Source organism: Chaetura pelagica, unplaced genomic scaffold (genome assembly GCF_000747805.2).
Source record: "Chaetura pelagica isolate M959 unplaced genomic scaffold, ChaPel_1.0 scaffold210, whole genome shotgun sequence".
In the NCBI taxonomy this organism is placed as follows: Eukaryota; Metazoa; Chordata; class Aves; order Apodiformes; family Apodidae; genus Chaetura; species Chaetura pelagica.
Genome location: NW_009951862.1, coordinates 1351682 through 1372847, shown reverse-complemented (window position 1 = coordinate 1372847; position 21166 = coordinate 1351682). Strand labels below are relative to the sequence as shown.

Here is a 21166-nt window from a genome sequence, read left to right as displayed (position 1 = left end):
GGAGGGAAGGAAGGAGGGAAGGAAGGAGGGAAGGAAGGAGGGAAGGAAGGAGGGAAGGAAGGAGGGAAGGAAGGAGGGAAGGAAGGAGGGAAGGAAGGAAGGAAGGAAGGAAGGAAGGAAGGAAGGAAGGAAGGAAGGAAGGAAGGAAGGAAGGAAGGAAGGAAGGAAGGAAGGAAGGAAGGAAGGAAGGAAGGAAGAAGGAAGGAAGGAAGGGGTGAAAACAACAGGAATAACAGGTTAAAAACAGAAAATAAAGGGATCTGACAGGAAAAGAAGAAAGAGAAAAGGTGAAAACAACAGGAATAACAGGTTAAAAACAGAAAATAAAAGGATCTGACAGGAAAAGAAGAAAGAAAAAAGGTGAAAACAACAGAAACAACAGGTTAAAAACTGTGCTTGAATGTTGTAGCACAGTTATGTTGCTTCCTGCCAAGGGTTTGAGTGTTCCTGATTGACTTCTTGCTCTAAGCCTGACCAAGCAGGACTAAATCAGATCCAGAAAAGACGTGCACACCTCAGGGTGCCTCTCACCCAAACCCTGCTTCCCCCTGTTTGATTTTCACCCCTGAAGTGGCTGCACATCCATGCACAGATCAAGTGGTTCCTATGGAGATCACTCTCCTGAAGTGTGTGTAAGGTCTGTTGGTGTGAAACACCCAGGAAAATGGATTATGCACCACATGGACTAACATATTTTGCACCTGGTGCAGCTTTCAGGAGACAGGGGAGACAGTGCTACGTGCTGCAGAGGCAGAAAGCAAGTAGAACAAGGTCATTCCTCCCAGAGGCTGTAAGCAAGGAGGAGGTTCTGCAAAGAGCAGATGTGAAGATCCAAAATGAATGACAAAAAAAAAATTGACACTGTGGAAAATGCTTTTTTTAAAAAAATGAAGGGTCCTAAATTAGCTCCAGCTCACTATGATGCTCCAAAATCCCTTAGAAATCAGGATAATCTGGGGCTTGCTACAAAAGCCTCATTTATGAGAATGGGATTCTCTGGTCTGTGTTGCAGGAAGGGACCCTCAAAGTGAAATAGGAAGCATCTTTTCATAAAAACCTCATGAAAATTCCATATGGCAAGAAAAAAATAAATTGTGTTGTGGGTTTTTTTCTGTGTGCAAGCTTCATATTTCAAAGGGTTTTTTTCTCTGCATGCTCTGAAACACAGGTGTGACCTCCTCGCATGAGGCAAGATGTAAATTCAAGATTTCTGGGGGGAAAAAAAAAAAAAAAATCCCCTGTTGAAAATGAGAATATAAAATCCTAAGGTTTGCTCAAAAGGATGTGCAGCCAGGACCTGCCTTCCTGGAAACCTTATGTCCCATGGGTTGGGAACCTGGGTCACCTCCAGGGGAGAGGGTGTTACTCAGGGTGTCACCCTGAGATCCTAACGCCAAACCTGCTGGGTTGGGCCAGCAGGGAATGACTGAGCAGTCAGAAGCACCCAAAAACCCCTCAGCAGTCAGGGTCCCCACTTGTGTCACCCTCTTGTTATCAAGAGGCAAGAGATTATTTCAAGCAGAGGTGCTCTTGCTGTGACAAGTAATGCTGTACCTAGAGGGCTGGCACCTGCCCACACACACCCTTGGACCTTGGATTGGGTCCAACCGCCTTTGGTAGGTTCATAGAAACATAGAATCATAGACTGGTTTGAGTTGGAAGGGACCTTAAAGATCATCTAGATCCAACCACTCTGCATGGGCAGGGACACCTCCCACCAGCCCAGGTTGCTCCAAGCCCCATCCAACCTGCCCTTCAACACTTCCAGGGATGGGGCAGCCACAGCTTCCCTGGGCAACCTGGGCCAGGGTCTCACCACCCTCACACTCAAGAATTTCCTCCTCATGTCTCACCTCAATCTCCCCTCTTCCAGTTTTCATCCATTCCCCCTTGTCCTCTCACTACAAGCCCTTGTCAAAATTCCCTCCTCAGCTTTCCTGGAGCCCCTTCAGGCACTGGAAGGTGCTCTAAGGTCTCGCTGGAGCCTTCTCATGTCCTTCTTGTGTTTTGGGCTCCAGAGCTGGACACAGCACTCCAGGTGGGGTCTCACCAGAGCAGAGCAGAGGGGACAATCCCCTCCCTGGACCTGCTGCCCACGCTGCTCTTGCTGCAGCCCAGGACAGGGTTGGTTTCTGGGCTCCAGTTCACGGTGCCGGCTCGTGTTGAGCTTCTTATCACCCCCAAGTCCTTCTCCTCAGGGCTGTTTTCAATCCATTCTCCCCGCAGTTTGTTTTTGTCCTCAGGATTTCCCTCACCCAGGTGCAGGACCTTGCCCCGTTGAACATCATGAGCTTGGCATGGTCCCACCTCTCCAGCCTGTCAGGTCCCTCTGCATGGCCTCCCTTCCTCCAGCGTGTCGACGTCACCACACACTTTGGTGTCACCAGCCAACTTACTGAGGGTGCCCTCAGCTCCACTGTCCATGTTACTGACATGGTCCTGCCTGTCCCCCACCCCCCAGCACCCACCCCCCACTTGGCTCTCTCAAGACAGTCCCCATCTGAGCAGCCTTTGCCAACGAGCACTTGAGATGGACCAGAGAGCTGAACACAGAAAGCAGTGAAAACTTTATTGGAATTAAAAAAGGATCTTCATGGATAAAAAGTTATTTTATTTTATATTTTCTCCAGAGTTCCTAGTGACACTTTCCCATTATGGAAGGGAAAAAAAAAAAAAAGTAATACCAACCAGGCAAGCTTATACATCAGTAGTGAAACATGCCCTTCAGTGTGGCTGAGACCTCTCCTTGCAAACTTGACTACAGTCCTTGCAAACTTGACTAGAGTCCCAGCATTTCATCTTCACAACAAATGGTGTTGGTTGAAGAGCACTGTGATCACGAAGAAAACATCCAAAGGACAAGATGGCCACAGATATAAAATAAATTAAAAGCTTCTGTAAAAGTTTCTTTCCATATACAAAATAACTTTTCGGTTCAGGGGGTAATTTTTAATTTATTTATTTTTTTTAATTGACATAGTCTGTACAAAGATTAACATTTCAACAGGAATAATTTAAAAAGGCTGGTTTTTTACAAGGAGAAATGGGTGGCTGAACAAAAAAAACCCAAACCATCAGCCCCCCTGCAGGCTGCTGAGTGTCCCCTCAGAGAGGAGCCTGCAGAGCTTCTGGGCCAGCCCTGCAGTGGGGCAGGGCTGCTTGGCACCTTCCAGAAGGAGCTCTGCTCCTTGCGAGCTCAAGGGCAAAACACAGCCTGCCTAGTCACCCCCCCCTGCATTGATTCCAGCAGGCAGTTCTCCTGGCCCAAGGGACCACACTGCAGGAGCAGCAGGTTTGATCTGGCACTCTCTACTTTGCACAAGTTCCTGTGGGGATTCCCTGCTCAGCCTCCCCACAGTGGGATTTCCAAGAGCTTCCTGCAGTGGCCTCCTCACAGGCTGCTCCCCTCTGGGGACTTTGCTCCCAGAAGAGCCTCTCTGAAGAGAGAGCTTGTGTAGCTCAAGACATTCCCCTGCCCATCTTCTGAGCCAGCCATAAAAACAAGCTGCAGGCATCAGATACTACATCATTAGATGGGAAGCAGAACCATTTATCTAGGATTTAAAAACGCAACAACAAACAAAACCAGAACAGGGGTGAAAAGCCCCCCCCCCCACGCTGATTGGAGATTAAAATGGTGATTAATAACATGAGCTGGAAATTATTTTGAGGTCCCTACTAGGACAAAGTTATATACAGAAATCATTGCCCGTGTTGACTAGTAACACGTGGCTGATGCCAGACCTGGCTTCGTGCAGGGAGTTCCTGTTGCAGAGAGAAGTGCAAAACAAGCCATGGGTGTAAAAGGTCTCATTTCTAGGTGGTTAACTGGAGAGAACACCCAGCGTAGGGTTGGAAGAGGCAGATCACCTTCTCCTTGGAAGATTGTACCTGTTCTGCACCACATGGTTCACAACAAAGAGGGGCTGTATCCTAGCACAGCCGAGGTGGGAAGGAATCCAGCCCTCCAGAGCTACTGAGCAGCTCCCACCTTCCCACTCAAGACAAGAGGTGCACACCCCAAGAGCCTCAGAAATGCTGCCAAGGCAATGATTTTGGTGACATGATCATTACTTGCCAGCTCACCTTGGACAATGAGATGAGATGTATTGGCCCAAAGCTTGCCTTGTCAAGTTCTAGGCAACTTGTTTTCCCACAAGCTCTCTACAAATTGAAAAGTAGTTAGGTTTGTTGTTTGAGCTTCTGTGGTTTTGAACAGTAGCCACTGTCACACTAAATGCCCACACAGGGGGGTTGGAACAAGGTGATCTTTAAGGCCCCTTCCAACCCAAACCATTCGAGGATTCTATGAAATTTAAAAATCATGGACTTTCAGCTCTTACAAAAGACTCAGAAACCACTGCACCTGCTTGTGCTTGCAGGGCCTGGTGTCCCCTGGAGATCCCAGCCTGCCTCCAGCTCAGCCAGTGGCATCTCCCCACAGGTCCCAGTGACACCTGGCCCATGAGCAGAGCAGAGCATCACAAGGTGAGCCCTAGGGCACAGGCAGCCTGTGTGCACTACTGCTTCTGCCTGACCTTCATGTCAAGGCAGGAGGCCACTCACCTCCACAGCAGGGACAGGCTCTTCCCACCAGCTCACAGCCATGACATGCTCTTGGTTGGCTGCAACTGGTTGTCTTTTCAGCCAGGAGAAAAAGCACAGGTTTTTCTCCTCCTGTTTTGAAGCCCATCTGATTTGCACGTGGAATGTTGGGTTTTCCTCCTGCCTGGGGAAGTGGATCAAAGGAACTTAGATCTCAATGTCCACAGCTTCCCACCTGGAGTTGGTTCTGATGGCAGTTCTGCCCCTGCAAGGTGAATATGGCACTTGTTCTCTAGAGCTGGAGACTTTTCTTTCCAGGGAACAGGCCCTTGGAGGCAGAATGCTGCTACAGAGCTCTTGGGATCCTCACATACAGCAATTAGGCTGGAGAGCTGTGCTAATTAGTGTTAATTGGAGCCAATAAAGATGGCTCTGGCCATCTGACCACAGGGGTATGCTGTTCAAGCAGGGCAAGGGAAGGGCTACAAGCATCAACTTGCATCTGGGACTACTCAGTGGTGCTTTTTTTTTAAATTTTGGTGGGTTTTTTTGAGTGAAAACTCCTGTCACCTTCCACTGAGACTGTGCAGGTAAAAAGTGATTGCTGAAGGGATCCCCTGGTCACCCACTCCAGCTCCACACCTCTCATGCACAGGCTGGTGAGCACTATGGCACCAGTGACACCAAACACCAAAATCAGGGACTGAGCTACTTATGCTGGCCCCAAACATCCATGGAGCTGCAAAAAGGCACGTTCATAGAAGAGCTGTCATCACCCTCAGTACCCTGAGGAACTGCTGACTCCCAAGTAGGGAACTTAACTCTCATTGGTGATGGGGAATTCATTCCCTGGGAATATTTCAGAGAGTCAGTTAGGAAGGTAACTGAGGAAAAAGGTTGTTTGATGTTTACTTTAGGTCAAACTGAAACATCACCCTCACCAGACCCAAGTGCTTTCAAAAGCATCATCCTCAATAGATGGTGCTGCTGGAAGTGAAACCAGGTTTCTGTCTAAAGTACTTCTGTGAACATGTACTAACTTTTGGAGCTGTGTGTGAGGTTTGTTAGCTGTTTTCTTTCCTGCTTGTAGCTTCTCATATGAATTTTTTGGTGAATAAAGTGTTTTTACTGTGCAAAACTCGCTAGTAAGAAGTCTTAAATTGACAGCATAGGTACAACAAATTTCATTTCCAGAGTAGAAGTGAAGTGAGATTAAAAAACAATAATCTACTATCTGATTAACGTAGCAATCAAAACTCACCAACCCAGAGGTAGTTTTGATCAAATAATTGTAGTGAAGGACTGCAGGTAAAAATTATGCACCAAATAATTTCATACCAGGAATCAACTACCATGATTTACTCACAGATTATTTGTAACTACATTCTAGAATATGTGCTGTGAACAAGCTGCTCAGCTGCTTCAGAGAGTGGGACACTTTCCTACCCTTGGCCTGCTGAGTTGCCACAGTGGCATGAAAGAAAAGTCTCTGCTTTTGAGATACCACCATTCCACTTGTAACGTGCTTCGTGTTCTTCTGACTGAGGACACTGACCTCTAATAAGCTGAATTCCCAAGAGCATGTCCATGAAAAGCAATGCACACATGCAGTTGGTGACATGTCATCCCAAGGAGATCTACGTTTCAGTTGGGTTACCTCAGGCTCTTAGGATGTTGGATTTGTTTGCCTCCCTTGCTGCACTCCACGATGACCTAAGGCAGAAAGCTTAGCTTTAAAATGAAGAACAGTATCTTTCTCATCTCCCTCCCCACTAGTCAAAATGGAGGGAGACAAAAATTGCTGCTTCCCAAGTCTTGTACAAAAATAGATCTGCATGTCCTTCTTGAAGAGTCTTTTTCCAATTCCTCTTGATCTCTTGGATCTCAACAGAGTCAGTCCCCATTGCCAAGACTTGTGTCGTGGTCAAATTCAGAGACGAATGAAGTTCATGTTCTCTTTCCTTGGAATTGCTATTTGGGATCCATTCCATTTCCATCCTCGTTGTTTGGATTTGTTTATATATATAGATAGATTTATAATTTTTTTCTCTTTTTAGTCCAAAAGAAATGCATTGGCAGTGCAAACAAAAAGTAGGTATCATGAAACACCCCCTCCCATCCCCTCCCCCGATACCAAGTGATCACCTCAGCATTCCAAAAAAAGGGTCTCCCGAGATGTTATCTGCAGGCACAGGATTCCACTGTCATGTTGGGGTACACCTTAAGAACCACGTTCTTATTCTCATCAAAGAATAAGATGCTAAGAGAGGACATTTTGTCAGGAACACAGCAAGGCTCAGGAAGGCACGGGACGACCCCGACAGCTCTCACTATGCTCTGGATGGTGGCATGGTTGGATGGCTTCAAGGCCTGCAAGAAAAAGACACAGCACAATATGGAACTGCACCCACCTTGGAATGGGCCCCACCTCCTCTACAACACAACTGGGCTTTTTTTTTTTTTTTTCCAAGAAGGGCCCTGTGGAGGAGCAACAGTTGACTGTGAAATCTGTCTTCTAGGCAACCATTTCCAGTTGTCACCAGCAGGGCCACTGAGCCAGCAGCAGGGAATGTGTCTGGTTCTTCTGGCCACTGGATGTGAGTGATGCTCCATCTGAGGGAGGAGCCTTAGGCTCTCTGGGATGTGCCTTCCCAGGAGAAGGCCCAGGCAGCAGACCTGGCAGCAAGGTGTACCTATAAGGCAAGGTAGTCTCTCCCTAGTTATAAGTTACAATTTAGTCATAAAACTGGTCTGAGTGAGAGGGAGGCAAAGTCCTAGCAGGCTGAGTCATTAGGGGAGCAAAAGAAACACCACTTGGAAGTTTGGCTGGTGGGACATGAGCGAGTCAGGAAAAACAAAAGTGGATCAAATGTGTCCAGAGGAGAGAAGGAAGTACTTGATGCCACGATGCTAATGGTTCCAGTTTGCTCTTGTGGTGGTTTTGCTCATTCTTCCATGTCAAATCACTTCTGAAGTGACACTGCCAAGTGACAGAACACCCAATTCCTACATGTTAAGGGGACATTTTCTCCACAGGACAAAGTTTCCTAGATTTAGAGTCATGTAAACAGGAACACACTTTGGTGTGATGACCAAAAGGCTGAGCAGTGAGATGAACTGTCTTTGTACAACCAGAGTTCGTTAATACACTCATAAAAATGAATCAATTCCTAGGAATGAAAAATACTAAGTATCACCTCTAGAGCTCCAAACCCTCCCAAATCCAAGTGTCTGTATGAAAAGCAGCCAATCACAAAAAAATGCACAAGAAGCAGTTTTTAGCCCAAGACTTGTGCTTTTGGAAGAGTGAAACTTGAAACTTGCTTTAGAGAGCTCCTCTGACGTGTACAACCTGGGAACTGCCCAGTTCAATATGCTCAGTCAGATACCACTGAGAAATACCTGGAACAAGACCATTTGGGCCAAATATTTGACTGGCAGTTTTGCCACAGCAAGAGATGATTCACTTTTGGAAGAATCAGTCTTAGGGGTCAGAGATGGACTTACCTGAGGGGCAAGTTTCAGTGATCTGGCATGCAAAAAAGCCCAGGAACAACTGGGAGATTCTGGTTAGTTGTATCTTTTGTGTAGCAAGTGAGTACATTCAGGAGTAAGGGTTCCAACTCTGCTGGCAACACACAGGGATGTCTAACCTGCCCCTACATCCACCCACATAGTTCACAGCTAATGCACTTCCCCCTGGAGGCAGCTGCTCCTTGAATTCCAACAGAGATGGAACAGAATGGATTTCATCCACATCATTTTGTTGAAACTAGTCTCAAGAGAGAACTGGACCCATTTGACACAGAATTGAAAAGGATTCACTGGGGAGCATTCAGCTACTCTTTATGGACATTAGACAGAATGTGAATGTTTCTTTCTTCTCCCCACGAGGAACCTACTTCACCTGCAGGAAGGCTGGGCAAGAAATGGGGCCAATCCTGCACATCCCTTGCTTTTGTTTATCCTCTGAGAGTCAGAGTTTTCTCAAGCACACCCGGGATCCAAGTCCCTTTTAAATGCAGATGTTACACAGAGCCGGATCTTTTTGGAGGGAAAAAAAATAATCCTGAGCTGACCCCCAACTGCCAAATGTGTGAATGAGTCCAGCTGTGGCTCAGGCTGCACCTGCTAAGCTGCATGTGTCCTTGGGAGACTGGCTGCCCTCTTGAATTCCATTGGAGATGTGTTATGAGCAGGGCAAATGAAGTCGGGTACGAGCTTTCATTCCTCACCTGGGAGAGGGTCTGCCTGGCCCACCTGCTCAAGCCCCACACACCTGGGTTGGACAGCAAGCAAAGCAGCTAATTGAAGTCAGGGAAAAGGGTAAGGCCAGAAAATTTGGGGGTGGAAGTGTGTGTGAGGGGGAAGAGACACATCTGTTCCTAAAACTTTTACATACTCGCCCTTGGCAAGGGAACATGATATACCCATAGGCACAGAGAAGTGTGTTATTGCCTGATGGTTATGGTACCATCTTGCAAACTCAGTGTTATTAGCAGCACCAGGTATTGTGCACAAGTAACAAGAATAACACCTGGCTCCAGAAGATGCTCATTTCACATTTTTATATAATTTAGCTTTTCGTTCTCTTTGGAAAATGAGGTGATTTGGGGTTTTGCAATTTAAAAAGTGCACAAAAGGAACAATCTGAACTCCAACCTGGACAGAAATCTACTCATTGCTTTCGGGGAACCAGACTCAATGGGTTTCAGTGAACTGTCTCTCTCTGCAGTATATGGCAGCAAATATTCAGCTTCCCAGTGTCTATAATTTTTCACCCGACTGAGTCTAGAGAGTTTCACACCTAAAGGCTGGATTAGGCTTCTCAGTAGGAACCTGTAGAAGAAAACAGGTGACCTGGTTATGGCCCTGCAGGCCTGCACTACAAGCTTAGCTCATGGCAATGAGACCTGCTCCCCATCAGCAAAGTCATGTAAATGCAATTTACTTGTCTACCCATCTCTCCTGATGATTTGTCACCTATTTTCTACCACAAACTTTTCCCAGGGCAGGAAGAACTTCTGATAGTGTGTTCATGTGCAGAGGTGAGGGGTGAAGAGGAGGAGAAAGAACACTCCCTTGGGACTACCAGACTTAGTTACCATGATAATTGCAGCCAGTCCTGCAGTCTACAGATTTGAGAGGATGAAGCTGAACTGGGACATCTCAGAGGCCAATGCAGGGAAGCAGAACCCAAAAATTTGGCAGAACATCTTTTTACTATCTTCAAAAAATAACTAAAGCTGCAGCTTAGTGAATAAAGATTGCTACCCAGTCGTAGGCAGAGGGACATAGCAGCATTTTTTTCCTTCATGTGTCCTTCAAGTGAGAATGGGAGAAGTCCAGGTCTGGTGCTTTTAGAATTTCTAATCTGTATGTTGAGTTCCCTGTTTGACTGAGCACGGTTCCTATCAACAATGAAGCAAAAGGCCCAGTGTAAGATATTCAAAGGTAATGACTCCACCTTGTCTTGTTCCCCTTCATTTTTTTCCTTCGACCTGATGCCTGAAAACCTGCCACTGCAGTTGGAGGTAGCCAGGTGAGTCACCCTTTCCAGCAAAGAGAGACTCCTGCCTTTCTCAGCTTGTTTTCTCTGGGTTCCATCCCCTTTGGTACATTTCTTCACCTGTCATTTTCAAAGGCTGACTCCTTTGGGTCTTTAAGCCACTGAAATGCCACATGAATTCCAGAACTAACTGTCCAGGCTTCACTGTGGCAGGAAGGAAAGCTCTAGAAGGAGAGGTTACAGTGAGACCAACAGCCCTACCTTGACTGACATTTCCTGAAGGCATTATTTGTGTGTACCCTTCATTTCAGGCCAGCCTCAAGCACCACATGCTGCTTTCAGGTTTCAGTGGACTCCAGGGAGGGTCCATGCTGCTAATAATGACATTGGGCATTTGATTTTAAGGAGCTGAGTTCACAGAATCACAGAATGAGGGGGTTGGAAGGGAGCTCTGGAGATCATCTAGTCCAACCCCCCTGCTAGAGCAGGATCCCCTAGAGCAGATCACACGGGAACATGCCCAGGTGGGTTGGGAATGTCTCCAGGGATGGAGGCTCCACAACCTCCCTGGGCAGCTTGTGCTCTGGTACCCTCAGAGTAAACAAGTATTTTCTCATATTCAGGTTAAACCTCCTGTGTTCCAGTTTGTGCCCATTGCCTCTTGTCCTGTCCCTGGACACCACTGGGAAGAGTCTGGCCCCACCCTCCTGACACCCCCTGTAGATAGTTATAAGCACTGATGAGCTCCCCCCTCAGCCTCCTTTTCTCCAAGCTGAACAGCCCCAGCTCTCTCAGCCTTTCCTCACAGGGCAGACCTTCCAGTCCCTTCATCATCTTAGTGGCCCTAAGTTCATCCACCTAAGTCACAGGGCTAGGAGCACATCACCCTTTCTTGCTAACTCACATGCAGCGATTTAATAAAAACCAGAGCATTTCAAAAGTTACCTGGCCTGGATCCAGAGCACCCCAACTGCTCCTCCAGCTCCACAGAGCCCCTGTCCTTGGGACAGCCATGCCTCAGGAGGCACGTGCTTCCCCACAGCCAGCTATGCTGACTGGCCCCAGCGTGGGTCTGGCAGCAGAGACTCCTTTGAGACCTAACAACTCACTGCCTAACAAGCCATTTTCTGAACCTGGCTTGTATTATGTTTATTAAACAGGTTAATAACAAGTTCACACATCATAAGCACTATTCAGGAAATGTTTTATGGCCATTTGGGTTCTGGACAAAAAAAAAAAAGTAATACCATGTAATATTTTTTTAATTACCTTTACAAGCCTGTCTTTTTACTAGCTGTTCTAACCACCACTCTTTGCAGCCCAGGACAGGGACACCACTTATTTGCTAGACCCAAACAGGGACCAGGTGACCTTTCACCGGCGTGGGGAAGAACACGCGCGGTCGAGGGGAACAGTGCAAAAGAATCAAGGGAAGACTGTACCTTTGGAATTGGGAACTGGCATTCCCCCGAGCAGTAATAGGCATCGAAGGATTTGGGGGAGATAATCCACTCGCTCCAGCCAATGTCTGCAAAATCCACCTTGAGGTAGCGGCGGGTGCAGGACCTGGGCTCGTTCCACTGCTTCCTCCTCGCCTTCTTCAGCGTCTGCTCATCGAACTGGAGGGTCTGGCTCTTCTGGTGCTGATTCTTCCTCTGCTTTTTCTTGCTCTTGGCCCTCTCTGCTAAGCGGGGCTGAAAGGTTTTGTAGGTCTTTCTGCCTTCCCACCTCTCCTCCTCGTTGTACTGGTACTCGGCTCCCGGGAGCTCGTTGTTCTGCAGCGGCAGGAGGGCGTTCGCGGAGCGTTTCCGCCGCCGCTTCCCCGGGCTGCTCCTCACCTGGTTTTCTGGCCTGGGAAAGACCCTTGCCAGGGGGTGACGGTGTCCTTGCAAGCTAGACACAACGCTCTCTGGCTCTGAAATAGCAGAATCGTTGGCATAAACCAGAACGTAGGGTTCATAGCGAGATGGTGCCCTTCTCCAGGGGGGAGGGCTGACCAGGTCCAGTCTGACACCCACCAGGAGCTCCTTGTTCCGTTTGGCTTCATGCAGGAGCTGAGTGATATCCTTCCACTGCCAGGAAAGGACATCCTGGTAAGCAGTGGAGATGTTGATGAGGAAACGTCCCAGGCTCCGAGTCTGGTTCCCAGCAGAAGGAAAGGTCCAAACTGAAAGATGCAGCTGGAGTTCAGGTTTCCTGTGCCCGTGGCGAGAACAGCCCCTGGATTGAGAACAGTTCCACTTAGCGTGCAGCAGGTCACCAACATAGAAATACACTGAAGCTGACAAGATGTTTTCAGACTCGGTGAGCGACGTCAAGTTAAAAATGTACATCTCCTGGCTTTCAGGGCCCCCTAGAAGAAGAATTACTTAGATAAGAAACTGCTGTAAAGGAAGAACCGAGCGCGTTGCTTTCCAAGCTGTACAATTCTTGAGTGTGAGGGTGGTGAGACCCTGGCCCAGGTTGCCCAGGGAAGGTGTGGAAAACCCATCTCTGGAAGTGCTCAAGGCCAGGTTGGATGGGGCTCTGAGCAACCTGGGCTGGTGGGAGGTGTCCCTGCCCATGCAGGGGGGTTGGAATGAGATGATCTTTAAGGTCCCTTCCAACCCAAACCAGTGTGTGATTCTATGATGGTTTACACATTTAGCCCAACCTGATGCTGCACCACACAGCTAAGTTCCCAACAGCTGAAAACTAATGTACCAAACCAATTTCTAGCTATCCCTTATGCCTGGGGAACTAGATTTTCTTTTGACTTCCATCCTACTTTTAAATCCCCCAGCCTAAACAGGCTGTTTATTCCATTTGTCCTAAGCACATCAGGGGATCTGACCTCTGCTTGCTTTGTAACCACTAATGTAATGAGGTTAATATGCAATTTGGCAGAGGCCTAAGTACATCAGTCGTAGGAACCAGACTTTACAATGTCTCCTAAGTGCCTGTTAAAGAAGTTATTCTGTGAATCACTGCTGTACGTTGAATGACAAGTTTGGATTTTAATTTTTAATAAGAACCCCACGACACTGCTTGCCCTAAATTGGCGTTTTGCAGCGCAACACAAACCAAGCTGCCTTTGTTTATGGAGAAACCCTAGATGGCGTGAGGCAGACGCAGGAGGAATAGAGAGTTTTGATGAGAAGGGAGCCTGGAGAAGCTGCTCTCAGCGTTTGAACCCCATTGCCAAAGCGCTGCTGGCAGCAGGTGGTGCTGTGTCCTCACCCAACCGCCTCCACACTCCCTGCTCCAAAGGGGTTGGTGCATCACTCAGTCTCCACAAACATCTTGAAACCAGCTCCCAGCACAGATGTCTCCAGATTTGCTGGCTTCCGGCTCAGCCAAACCCAAGTGTGTGCCCTGGGCTTCTGTCACAACTTGGGAACACCGCGTTAAACCCATCCCTTGTGTGACAGCAATTCCTGACTCTTGGAATGCACTGAAACAAGCACTCTGAGGGCCAGTCCCTTCCCCTAGAAAGGACAGACACATCACGGAGGATTCACCTTGAAAATATCTACAAATGCACCTTTCCCTCCACAGAATTTCATTTCACTTCAAGGAAACTTTGTTCTCAAGCCCAGGCAGAAACTCCTGACAGTCTATGGCCACAATAAATGGAGTTTTACACTATTAGCCAAGGTCAGAAGCTGGGTTTAAACTTTTCATCCATGTCAGGAGGTTGAGAAGCACCTAAGCAAATGTCATGGGGATGCAGGAAGCTTTCCATGAGCCTCCTCCAGCTTAGACATCTGACACCAGTGAAGTTTTACTGACTCATGCCAGCTGAGGCTTTAGTCTTTACTCTTACAACTCTTCTCATCCAAACAGCCTGATTTCCCTCCTGCTATTCCCTAGGGATCCAAAACAAGAGCCCAAACCAAATCGAAGTAGGGCTTCAATTCTAATACCTTGTCCATCATATTTCCTAAGCTGCTACCAGCAACAGCTCCATGTGAAATGGAGGAGGGGACCCAACTGCAGGGTGAAGTTCATCAACAAGTGCTCAGCAGCCAGTGGGAAGAGGCAGACTAAGCCCAACTAAGGCTTCTGCCCAATTTGCCCTCTGTGACAAGACACAGAAGGTCTTAAAGGCAACCAGATCTCCTTACAACAAAGCCCTTTATTGGTCTAGAGGGATAAAGTCAGTTTTGCAGGTGAAAGAAAGGAAAACACAGGCCCAGAAACCTATGGGCATTGCAAAAGCTTTTTTCCCCTTATGTTGTCAACATAAATCAAAACCTGGTGAAAACTTTGCAGCAGCCTCCTTTGTGCTAGTTGCCCAGACAAGAAATGTGTTGCAGACACAGACAACATCTGATGTTGAAATATGTCCCTTCAGAGGGATGCTGGACAGAAGGTGCTGCTCTGCCTGAGCTGGTTCTTGGGCTACAGCAGCAGTGGGAAGATCTCAGGCACCCCGAGTGTCCTGTAAGCACTGCAGGCAGCTGCTGGAGCCACCTTGAACTTGGGTTTCCCAGCACCTTACTGCCTGGCAAGACTGAGCAGCTGTATTTAGGAAACCTCACACTTATTTGCAGCAGTGCAGAGTGTCATTCTGTGGCAACTCAGTATTGTTTGAGCAGTAATTTCCCCTGCTCCCTCAAAACAGCTCCCAGCTCTGTGAGCAGTGGGTTTCTATCTAAGCACCAGTACTTGAGCTAAGTCTTCTAGTTCTTTCTTACCTAAAGTGAGTTCTGCCAACTCAGCTTTGCTCTTTAATAGGAATAGCATAGGAAGCACTTCTCAGCACCTAAGCATGCAAGGAGGAGCTGACTGAAAAGGAAACAAAAGCAAAGGAAAAACACATGGAAGGAATACACTGCTACCCCCCAGATACTCTGAGGCCAGATTTTAATGGAAATCTCTGCCCCCCTTCAAGGGATCACACTATGTTGCTGCCAGCCTGAGGAGGGATTTGCAAGCCCAAACTCTGCATGACAGGATATAATTTGGAAGGTACATGCTGTTAGATGGATGGCCTGCCTGTGGGCTTTCCCTGTGCTCCAATGAAGCCCAGACCCCAGCAGCACCACAGCAAAGCCTGTACGGGGCCAGCATCCCTGCCCCAGTCTCCTGCACAAGTAAGGGCAGAGCTCTGCAGGGTGAGGGGAGAAGGGAGGTCCAGGCTCCCCAGGCCTACAGTGGAAAAGCCTTCCTCTAGCACACAGGCAGTTGTCACTCAGACAGAGGGTGCTGTTCCTCCCTGCTGGGGCTGTGGGAGAGGCCAGAAAGCAACCCAGCTCATGGCACTACAGCTCAAGTAGAATCCTATAATCACAGAATGCTTAAGGTTGGAAGGGACCTTAAAGATCAGTAGGTTCCAACCTTCCTGCCATGGGCAGGGACACCTCCCACCAGACCAGGCTGCACAAGCTTCATCCAACCTGGCCTTGAACACCTCCAGGGAGGGGGCAGCCACAGCTTCCCTGGGCAACCTGTTCCAGTGCCTTCCTACCCTCATGCTGAAGCATTTCTTCCTGATATCTGACTTACATCTACCCTCTTTCAGTTTAAAACCATTCCCCCTTGTCCTATCACTGCCCTTCTCTGGTGGAAAAGTCCCTCCCCAGCTTTCCTGGAGCCCCTTCAGGCACTGGAAGGTGCTCTAAGGTCTCCCTGGAGCCTTCTCTTCTCCAGGCTGAACAGCCCCAGCTCTCTCAGCCTGCCTTGGTAGCACAGGTGCTCCAGCCCTTGGATCATATTCACAGACCTCCTCTGGACCCTTTCCAACACATCCCAGTCTTTCCTGTGCTGAAGGCTCCAGAGCAGGACACAGCACTCCAGGTGGGATCTCACCAGAGCAGAGGGGCAGAACCCCCTCCCTGGCCCTGCTGCCCACGCTGCTTTTGATGTAGCCCAGGATGCAGCTGCCTCTCTGGGCTGTGAGATCACACTGGCAGCTCATGTCGAGCTTCTCATCAACTGCCACCTCCAGGTCCTTTTCTTCAGGGCTGCTCTCCAGTTATTCTCCCCCCAGCCTGGGTTTGTACCCGCTGAATCTTCAGGCACAGCCTGTGCACCCTCCCACTCCTGCAATAACCCACAGCTGCATGGATTCCCTCTTCCTGGCACTAAAAAGGAACTTTAAGAAAACTCAGAAGGTCTGTGGAGACTGACATCACCAGCATGAACATGTTCCTGTTACAAGGGGCATTTCCAGGCATCAATAAGCTGGAATGACTCCACTAAGGTCTGGTGTGTTTACCTTTATAGAGGATGCACTGACGTTTTTATGGACTGCCAAATCTATCCCACGGGTGAAAAAGGATGCAGTAACGAGGACTATTTAGTTATATAGTCATCATTAACCATCATTTAAATGAGATATTAAAGTGGTGCTCCTGTGCCAGTGCACAGTTAAGAATGTATCAGTGTTTCCATTGTAAAACTTTTGTTTCCACAGGTTCACAGTCCAGCTACACAAGTTCACTCAGAGGTGGAAATGGGAACAAGTTGCAGAAGAGAAAACACAGATTTGGAATCCAGATTTCTTCTTTTCTCCCACCTTTACTCCTGCTCAATTGCTGCTTCCCCCTTACCAATTTCAGCATTTTGTAAAAAAAATTAAAAATAAATAAAAATAGGATACAGTTCCCTCTTTTTAAAGGCTTCAAGTCCAAATGGTTTTATTAATTATTATTTTCACAAAGCAGGTAAGGCCAGAGCAGCTAGTAACTTGATTAAAAAAACAAGGCCACCACCCTGATTAAAGCTGTCAGCTAATTAAATAAAGAACTCTGGGACGCAGCGATGGTGCACGCTCAGGATCTAACTTACATGTGGATTTTATGACACAAAACCCACAAATATGCACATTGCACATCATAAACGTGCTGGACAGTGAGCAAATGATCTCTCTGCTGTGTATTTATAAGCAGAAAGACCACAGCAGGTCTGAAAACTGAGCACAGTGTCAAACTCAGAGCTCACCTCAGTTAAGCAAGCAGGGAGGTTGCCTCAATGAAGCCCCCAAATCTGGGAACACCAAAAGCTGGTTCTAATTCTCATAACCATGCTTAGCTCCACTTCAGCAGGTCAGCTGCATGAAAACCAAGCTGTGCAGAGCCTGTCCTCTCCAGGCCAGAACTCTTCAGATGTGAAGTGACCTGCTCTAGAAGCTGTGACAGACTGGGGATGGCAAGCACAGGTCATCCACGTGTGTGGCAGCACAGTGAGACTGGTGGGAACTAAAGCCAGGAAACTCACATTCTGCTCCTCAGTGGCCAAACCTACAGATCCTGCCCATTTAACTCTGAGAAGCTTTGAAGATATGGGCCCAGCCTGTCCAGATCATAATGGTGTTCAAGTTCCTTCTGCCTAAAAACTACCAGGATGCTGCTGCTTCTTGCATTTTATTTATAGAAGAGCAAGAAAAAAAATCCCTAACAAACCTAAACAAAACCCATCCCCAAAACCAAACAAAACCAAAAAACCCCACACATTCACCATCTCCTGCCTGCCTTTTTTTAAAGCTCCTGTTAAAAAAGAACCTTAATAGTACTAGAGCTCAAAGAGGCCAGAATTTGGCCCCTACTGGTTTTTGCAGGCCGATGGCAGCCAGTGACTAGCTGGTTTCCCTGTGCAGTACTTGGTTTCCCTTGTTTGCGTGGGCATTTCATACCACAACAAAGGAAAGAAAGGTGTTTTGAAAAAGAAGGACAACATAGTTCTTAAACCACAAGAATTGGCCTAAGGGCAGGTGTAATACCCAGGATTACTTGAAATTCAGTCAATAAAAAAGAGTTTAGAGTAATTTCTGCCTGTATAGCTTTACTATAACATCATTAGAGGGACCCTCCAATTAAAGTTGAGTTTTTTAAATGACTCATTTGCAAGACATGTTCCTTTAGCAGGGCTATGATTAAAAGTGCTTTCAAAACCAGACTGAAAGTTTTGCAGTTGAGGCTTTTATCTCTCCACTCGCTTTTATTCATTCCACACTGGATCTTTCCTCCAGATCCTGAGCCTCAGAAGCTGCAGACCAGCACACCTCCACAGGAAGCACTGAAGGCAAGCAGATTGCTGTCAGCTGGAGGTCTGGTCACTTGGCTAACTGGCAGGAGAAAAGAACATTCATGTGGAGAAACTGGTGCACAGACTCGAGTTGAAGAGTCCACTTTGCACACTTGTCCAGGTGTTGGGCTCTGACTCTTGCATCTTCTGGCCTTGCTCCCAATAATCCTTTTAGAGGCACAAGGGATGGAAAAACAACTCACTGCTGAGGTGCTGGCAGGTAAAGAACCAGAAAAGGCTTTGCTGTTGGATTTTTATTGAAGCAGAGCTTGCTGTGGAGCCTGGCCTAAGTGGGACAAGGGCTGCTGGTGTCATCCCAGAGACATCCCACAACAGCAACACAGTTGCCTCAGAAATCATGGGCTGAACATCCTTTGACTTAAAAATAAATTAATAAAAATAAATTACAGCAGTTAAGTCAATGACAGAGAACAGTGCAGGAATCCAACTGAGTGTCCTGTGAACAATGCACATCCTTATTGCACTTGATACCCTTTTGGGACCTGGGGTTTCTTTCAGCTTTGACACAGGCACCAAAGGTGCCTTTTTGGAGTGACTCAAAGTGAACAATGATGTTTGGAGATCATTTAGAAAGACCAATTGAAAACAACTTTGCCTGAACAGAAGGACACGCAAACATTCATCAAAATCAAAGGGCAAAAGAACAAACCAGTAATAATCCAGCCCAGTTGTGAAATCTGGTGCTCCAGAAGGTTTCAGGGCAGCGTAGGATGGAGGCTTCGGAGCTGCCCACACAGGGCTGAAGCTCCCATCCTACCCCCTTGGAGGACTGAGCCACAGAACAAGAAACTTGCATTTAGCAGTTGTCAGGATGCTTCTTTTGATTAACCATGGTTTAGTTCTTCCTCACTGGCTGTCCACTGCAAGACCACAGCTGCCATATGCAACACCACTTCTCTTGGGTCTGGGAACGGGGATGAGTTTCAGCAAATCCTACCAGTTTTTGGTCTCATCACACAACACTCCACCTTACAGGGTCTCAAAGAGATATCTGGTGGGTCACCTGGGAGATCTAGGAAAGGCCTTTCCCCTGTGCTGCAGAAGAGCCAGAAACCCTGCAGGGGAAAAGCGAGGACAGGAAGGTTTCACAGCCACTTTTGAGAGCTGTGTTTCAGAAAACAACCAGTTTCCCTCCTGAATACATAAGATTAAATTGCAAAACGTATGGTTAAACTGCAAATAAATTCACTGCAGATTTTTTTTTGCAAGGCCTCTAGAGATGCAGGAAGAATGGGCATATACTTAGGGAAGTTCTGATGGCAGACAAAAAGCTGTCTCCTGAAGGGGCTGGCAGTGGGGATGGCAAAACGTGCTGAAGGAATAATGGCAAGATCATTTATTAATTTAACTGATGCAGCCACATTAAGGAGAAGGGGAAGCCTGTGGGAGACTGAGATTTGCAGCCCATGAAGCGCAACAGTCAGAAAAGTCAGAAACCAGAAGAAGCCTTTTCACTGCCCCTGATGCCCCAAGGAATGTTTGATCTAAGGAAATGCACTTTTCTGCCCTCAAGGACCATACAAAACAAGCAGCTGCTGCCGATGGCAAGAGAAGGACAACAGCTGCCTGGTTAAACACGTTGCATAAATACTTATAAAAGTGTCAAAAAACTTATAACCGCTTCCAATTTATTGCTTTGGCACTTGAACTGTAAAAGTATTGGAGCAGGAGGAAAGGGATTAGTGAATAGTGTGTTTATAGGACTGCTGCCACCCAATGTCAAGTGAGAGTATAAATATAATCAGAAAGACCACAGAGATGGGATTTCAACCAAAGGCCTCCTAGGTTTAGAACAATAAATACCTTTAACCAGATCTGCTTAAAGGAGCAGATATTGGGATTATAATCCCCCCCCCCCCTTTAATTTTTTATCTCCCCCTCTTTCAGTGAGGCAACTGCTTATTTCAGAACGAAGCAACAAACACACATTAGACTTTATACTGCAAAAACCAGTCATGTTAGAAAGACAAGAGAGTTCCCCTGAAGGAGCAGCAACTGAGGGGTCCCAGCCCTGTCCTCCAAACCCACAGAATTTACACTCCCAGCCTCTAAAGCCTCTCTTGTGGACAGACATACTTGCAGTAACACCCAGTGGAGAACACTTGTTCCTAAGACACAAACCCTAAAGCACCAAAAGGACCCTAGGGAAAATCTGGCACCCAACTCTGGGTTTTCTGGGAGAGGAAGGAATCAACACGGGTCACAAACTCCCAGCCAACACTGGGTTTTACCATTAAATGCCCAGTCCCTGAGGAAGCTACTGGGCCAAGCCCCTAGTGCAGTGAAAAACAGAGACTGACAAACTGGGCTGACAGGCATGGCATGGCAGCTCTCCTACAACAAGCAGTGGGATGCAGTGGATTTGGGAAGCATCATCTCAGCGAGGGTCACTTCTGGGTTCTGGCATTTCCACTTAGCCCTTTCAGAGCTCAGATGCACAAGAAGCACAGGAGTGGAGCTGGGGGATGCAGCACCGAGGTGGTGCCACCTTCCCCTTCTGCCCAGACACAGTCCCTTTGGGATGCTGCTGTTTGAAATGTGCCATCCCCTTCTTCCCCTGCTCCGTGAGAAATGACTTCACATGTTCCTAAATCTATCTGTGCACACTTGGTCTGTAAATCACGGAGGGATCCAAGTGCCACTGCCAAAGATGCTGAGGTGCATTACTCACCAGTAACACATCATACTGCAGCTAAGCTCATTTCCCAGTGCCCTTAACAGCCGGTCCTGCCACCAGCCTCTGCACAGGAGGACTCTGCAGCCAGTCTAGAGCATCCCCAAACCACCTCGTTGCCCTGTCACAACGCAAAGCAGCCCCCGGGGCTCCACAGCAGCTGCCCGTGCAGAACACGGATAAAAGGAGGCTCCAGAGAGGATGTGTTCGTGACCCCACTTCCCTCATCTGGCGCTCAGACCTCATCCGGCAGGGATGCTGCTGCGTGAGGAGCAGAACAGAGAAGCCAAGTCGTTAAGGTATCTTGAGACAATGTGAATATGACATCCCGAAAGACAACGAGGCATTACTTCTCTCACCCTTTTCTCACCTCCTTTCCTCCATCAAGCTCCCCGGGCCACTACAAC

At 47.6% G+C, this 21166-nt stretch overlaps 1 protein-coding gene across 1 annotated transcript in view; it reads right to left on the bottom strand.

Moving 5' to 3' along the window:
* Window positions 1-6723: 6723 nt before the first annotated feature.
* Window positions 6724-21166, bottom strand: part of BMP3 (bone morphogenetic protein 3) — a 17667-nt gene continuing 3224 nt past the window's right edge. The window contains exons 2-3 of the mRNA XM_009993903.1: window positions 11497-12407; window positions 6724-6915 (exon numbers count right to left, since the gene is read on the bottom strand). Of these exons, the coding sequence (XP_009992205.1) occupies window positions 6724-6915; window positions 11497-12407 (1103 nt within the window). The remainder of the gene's footprint in view (window positions 6916-11496; window positions 12408-21166) is intronic.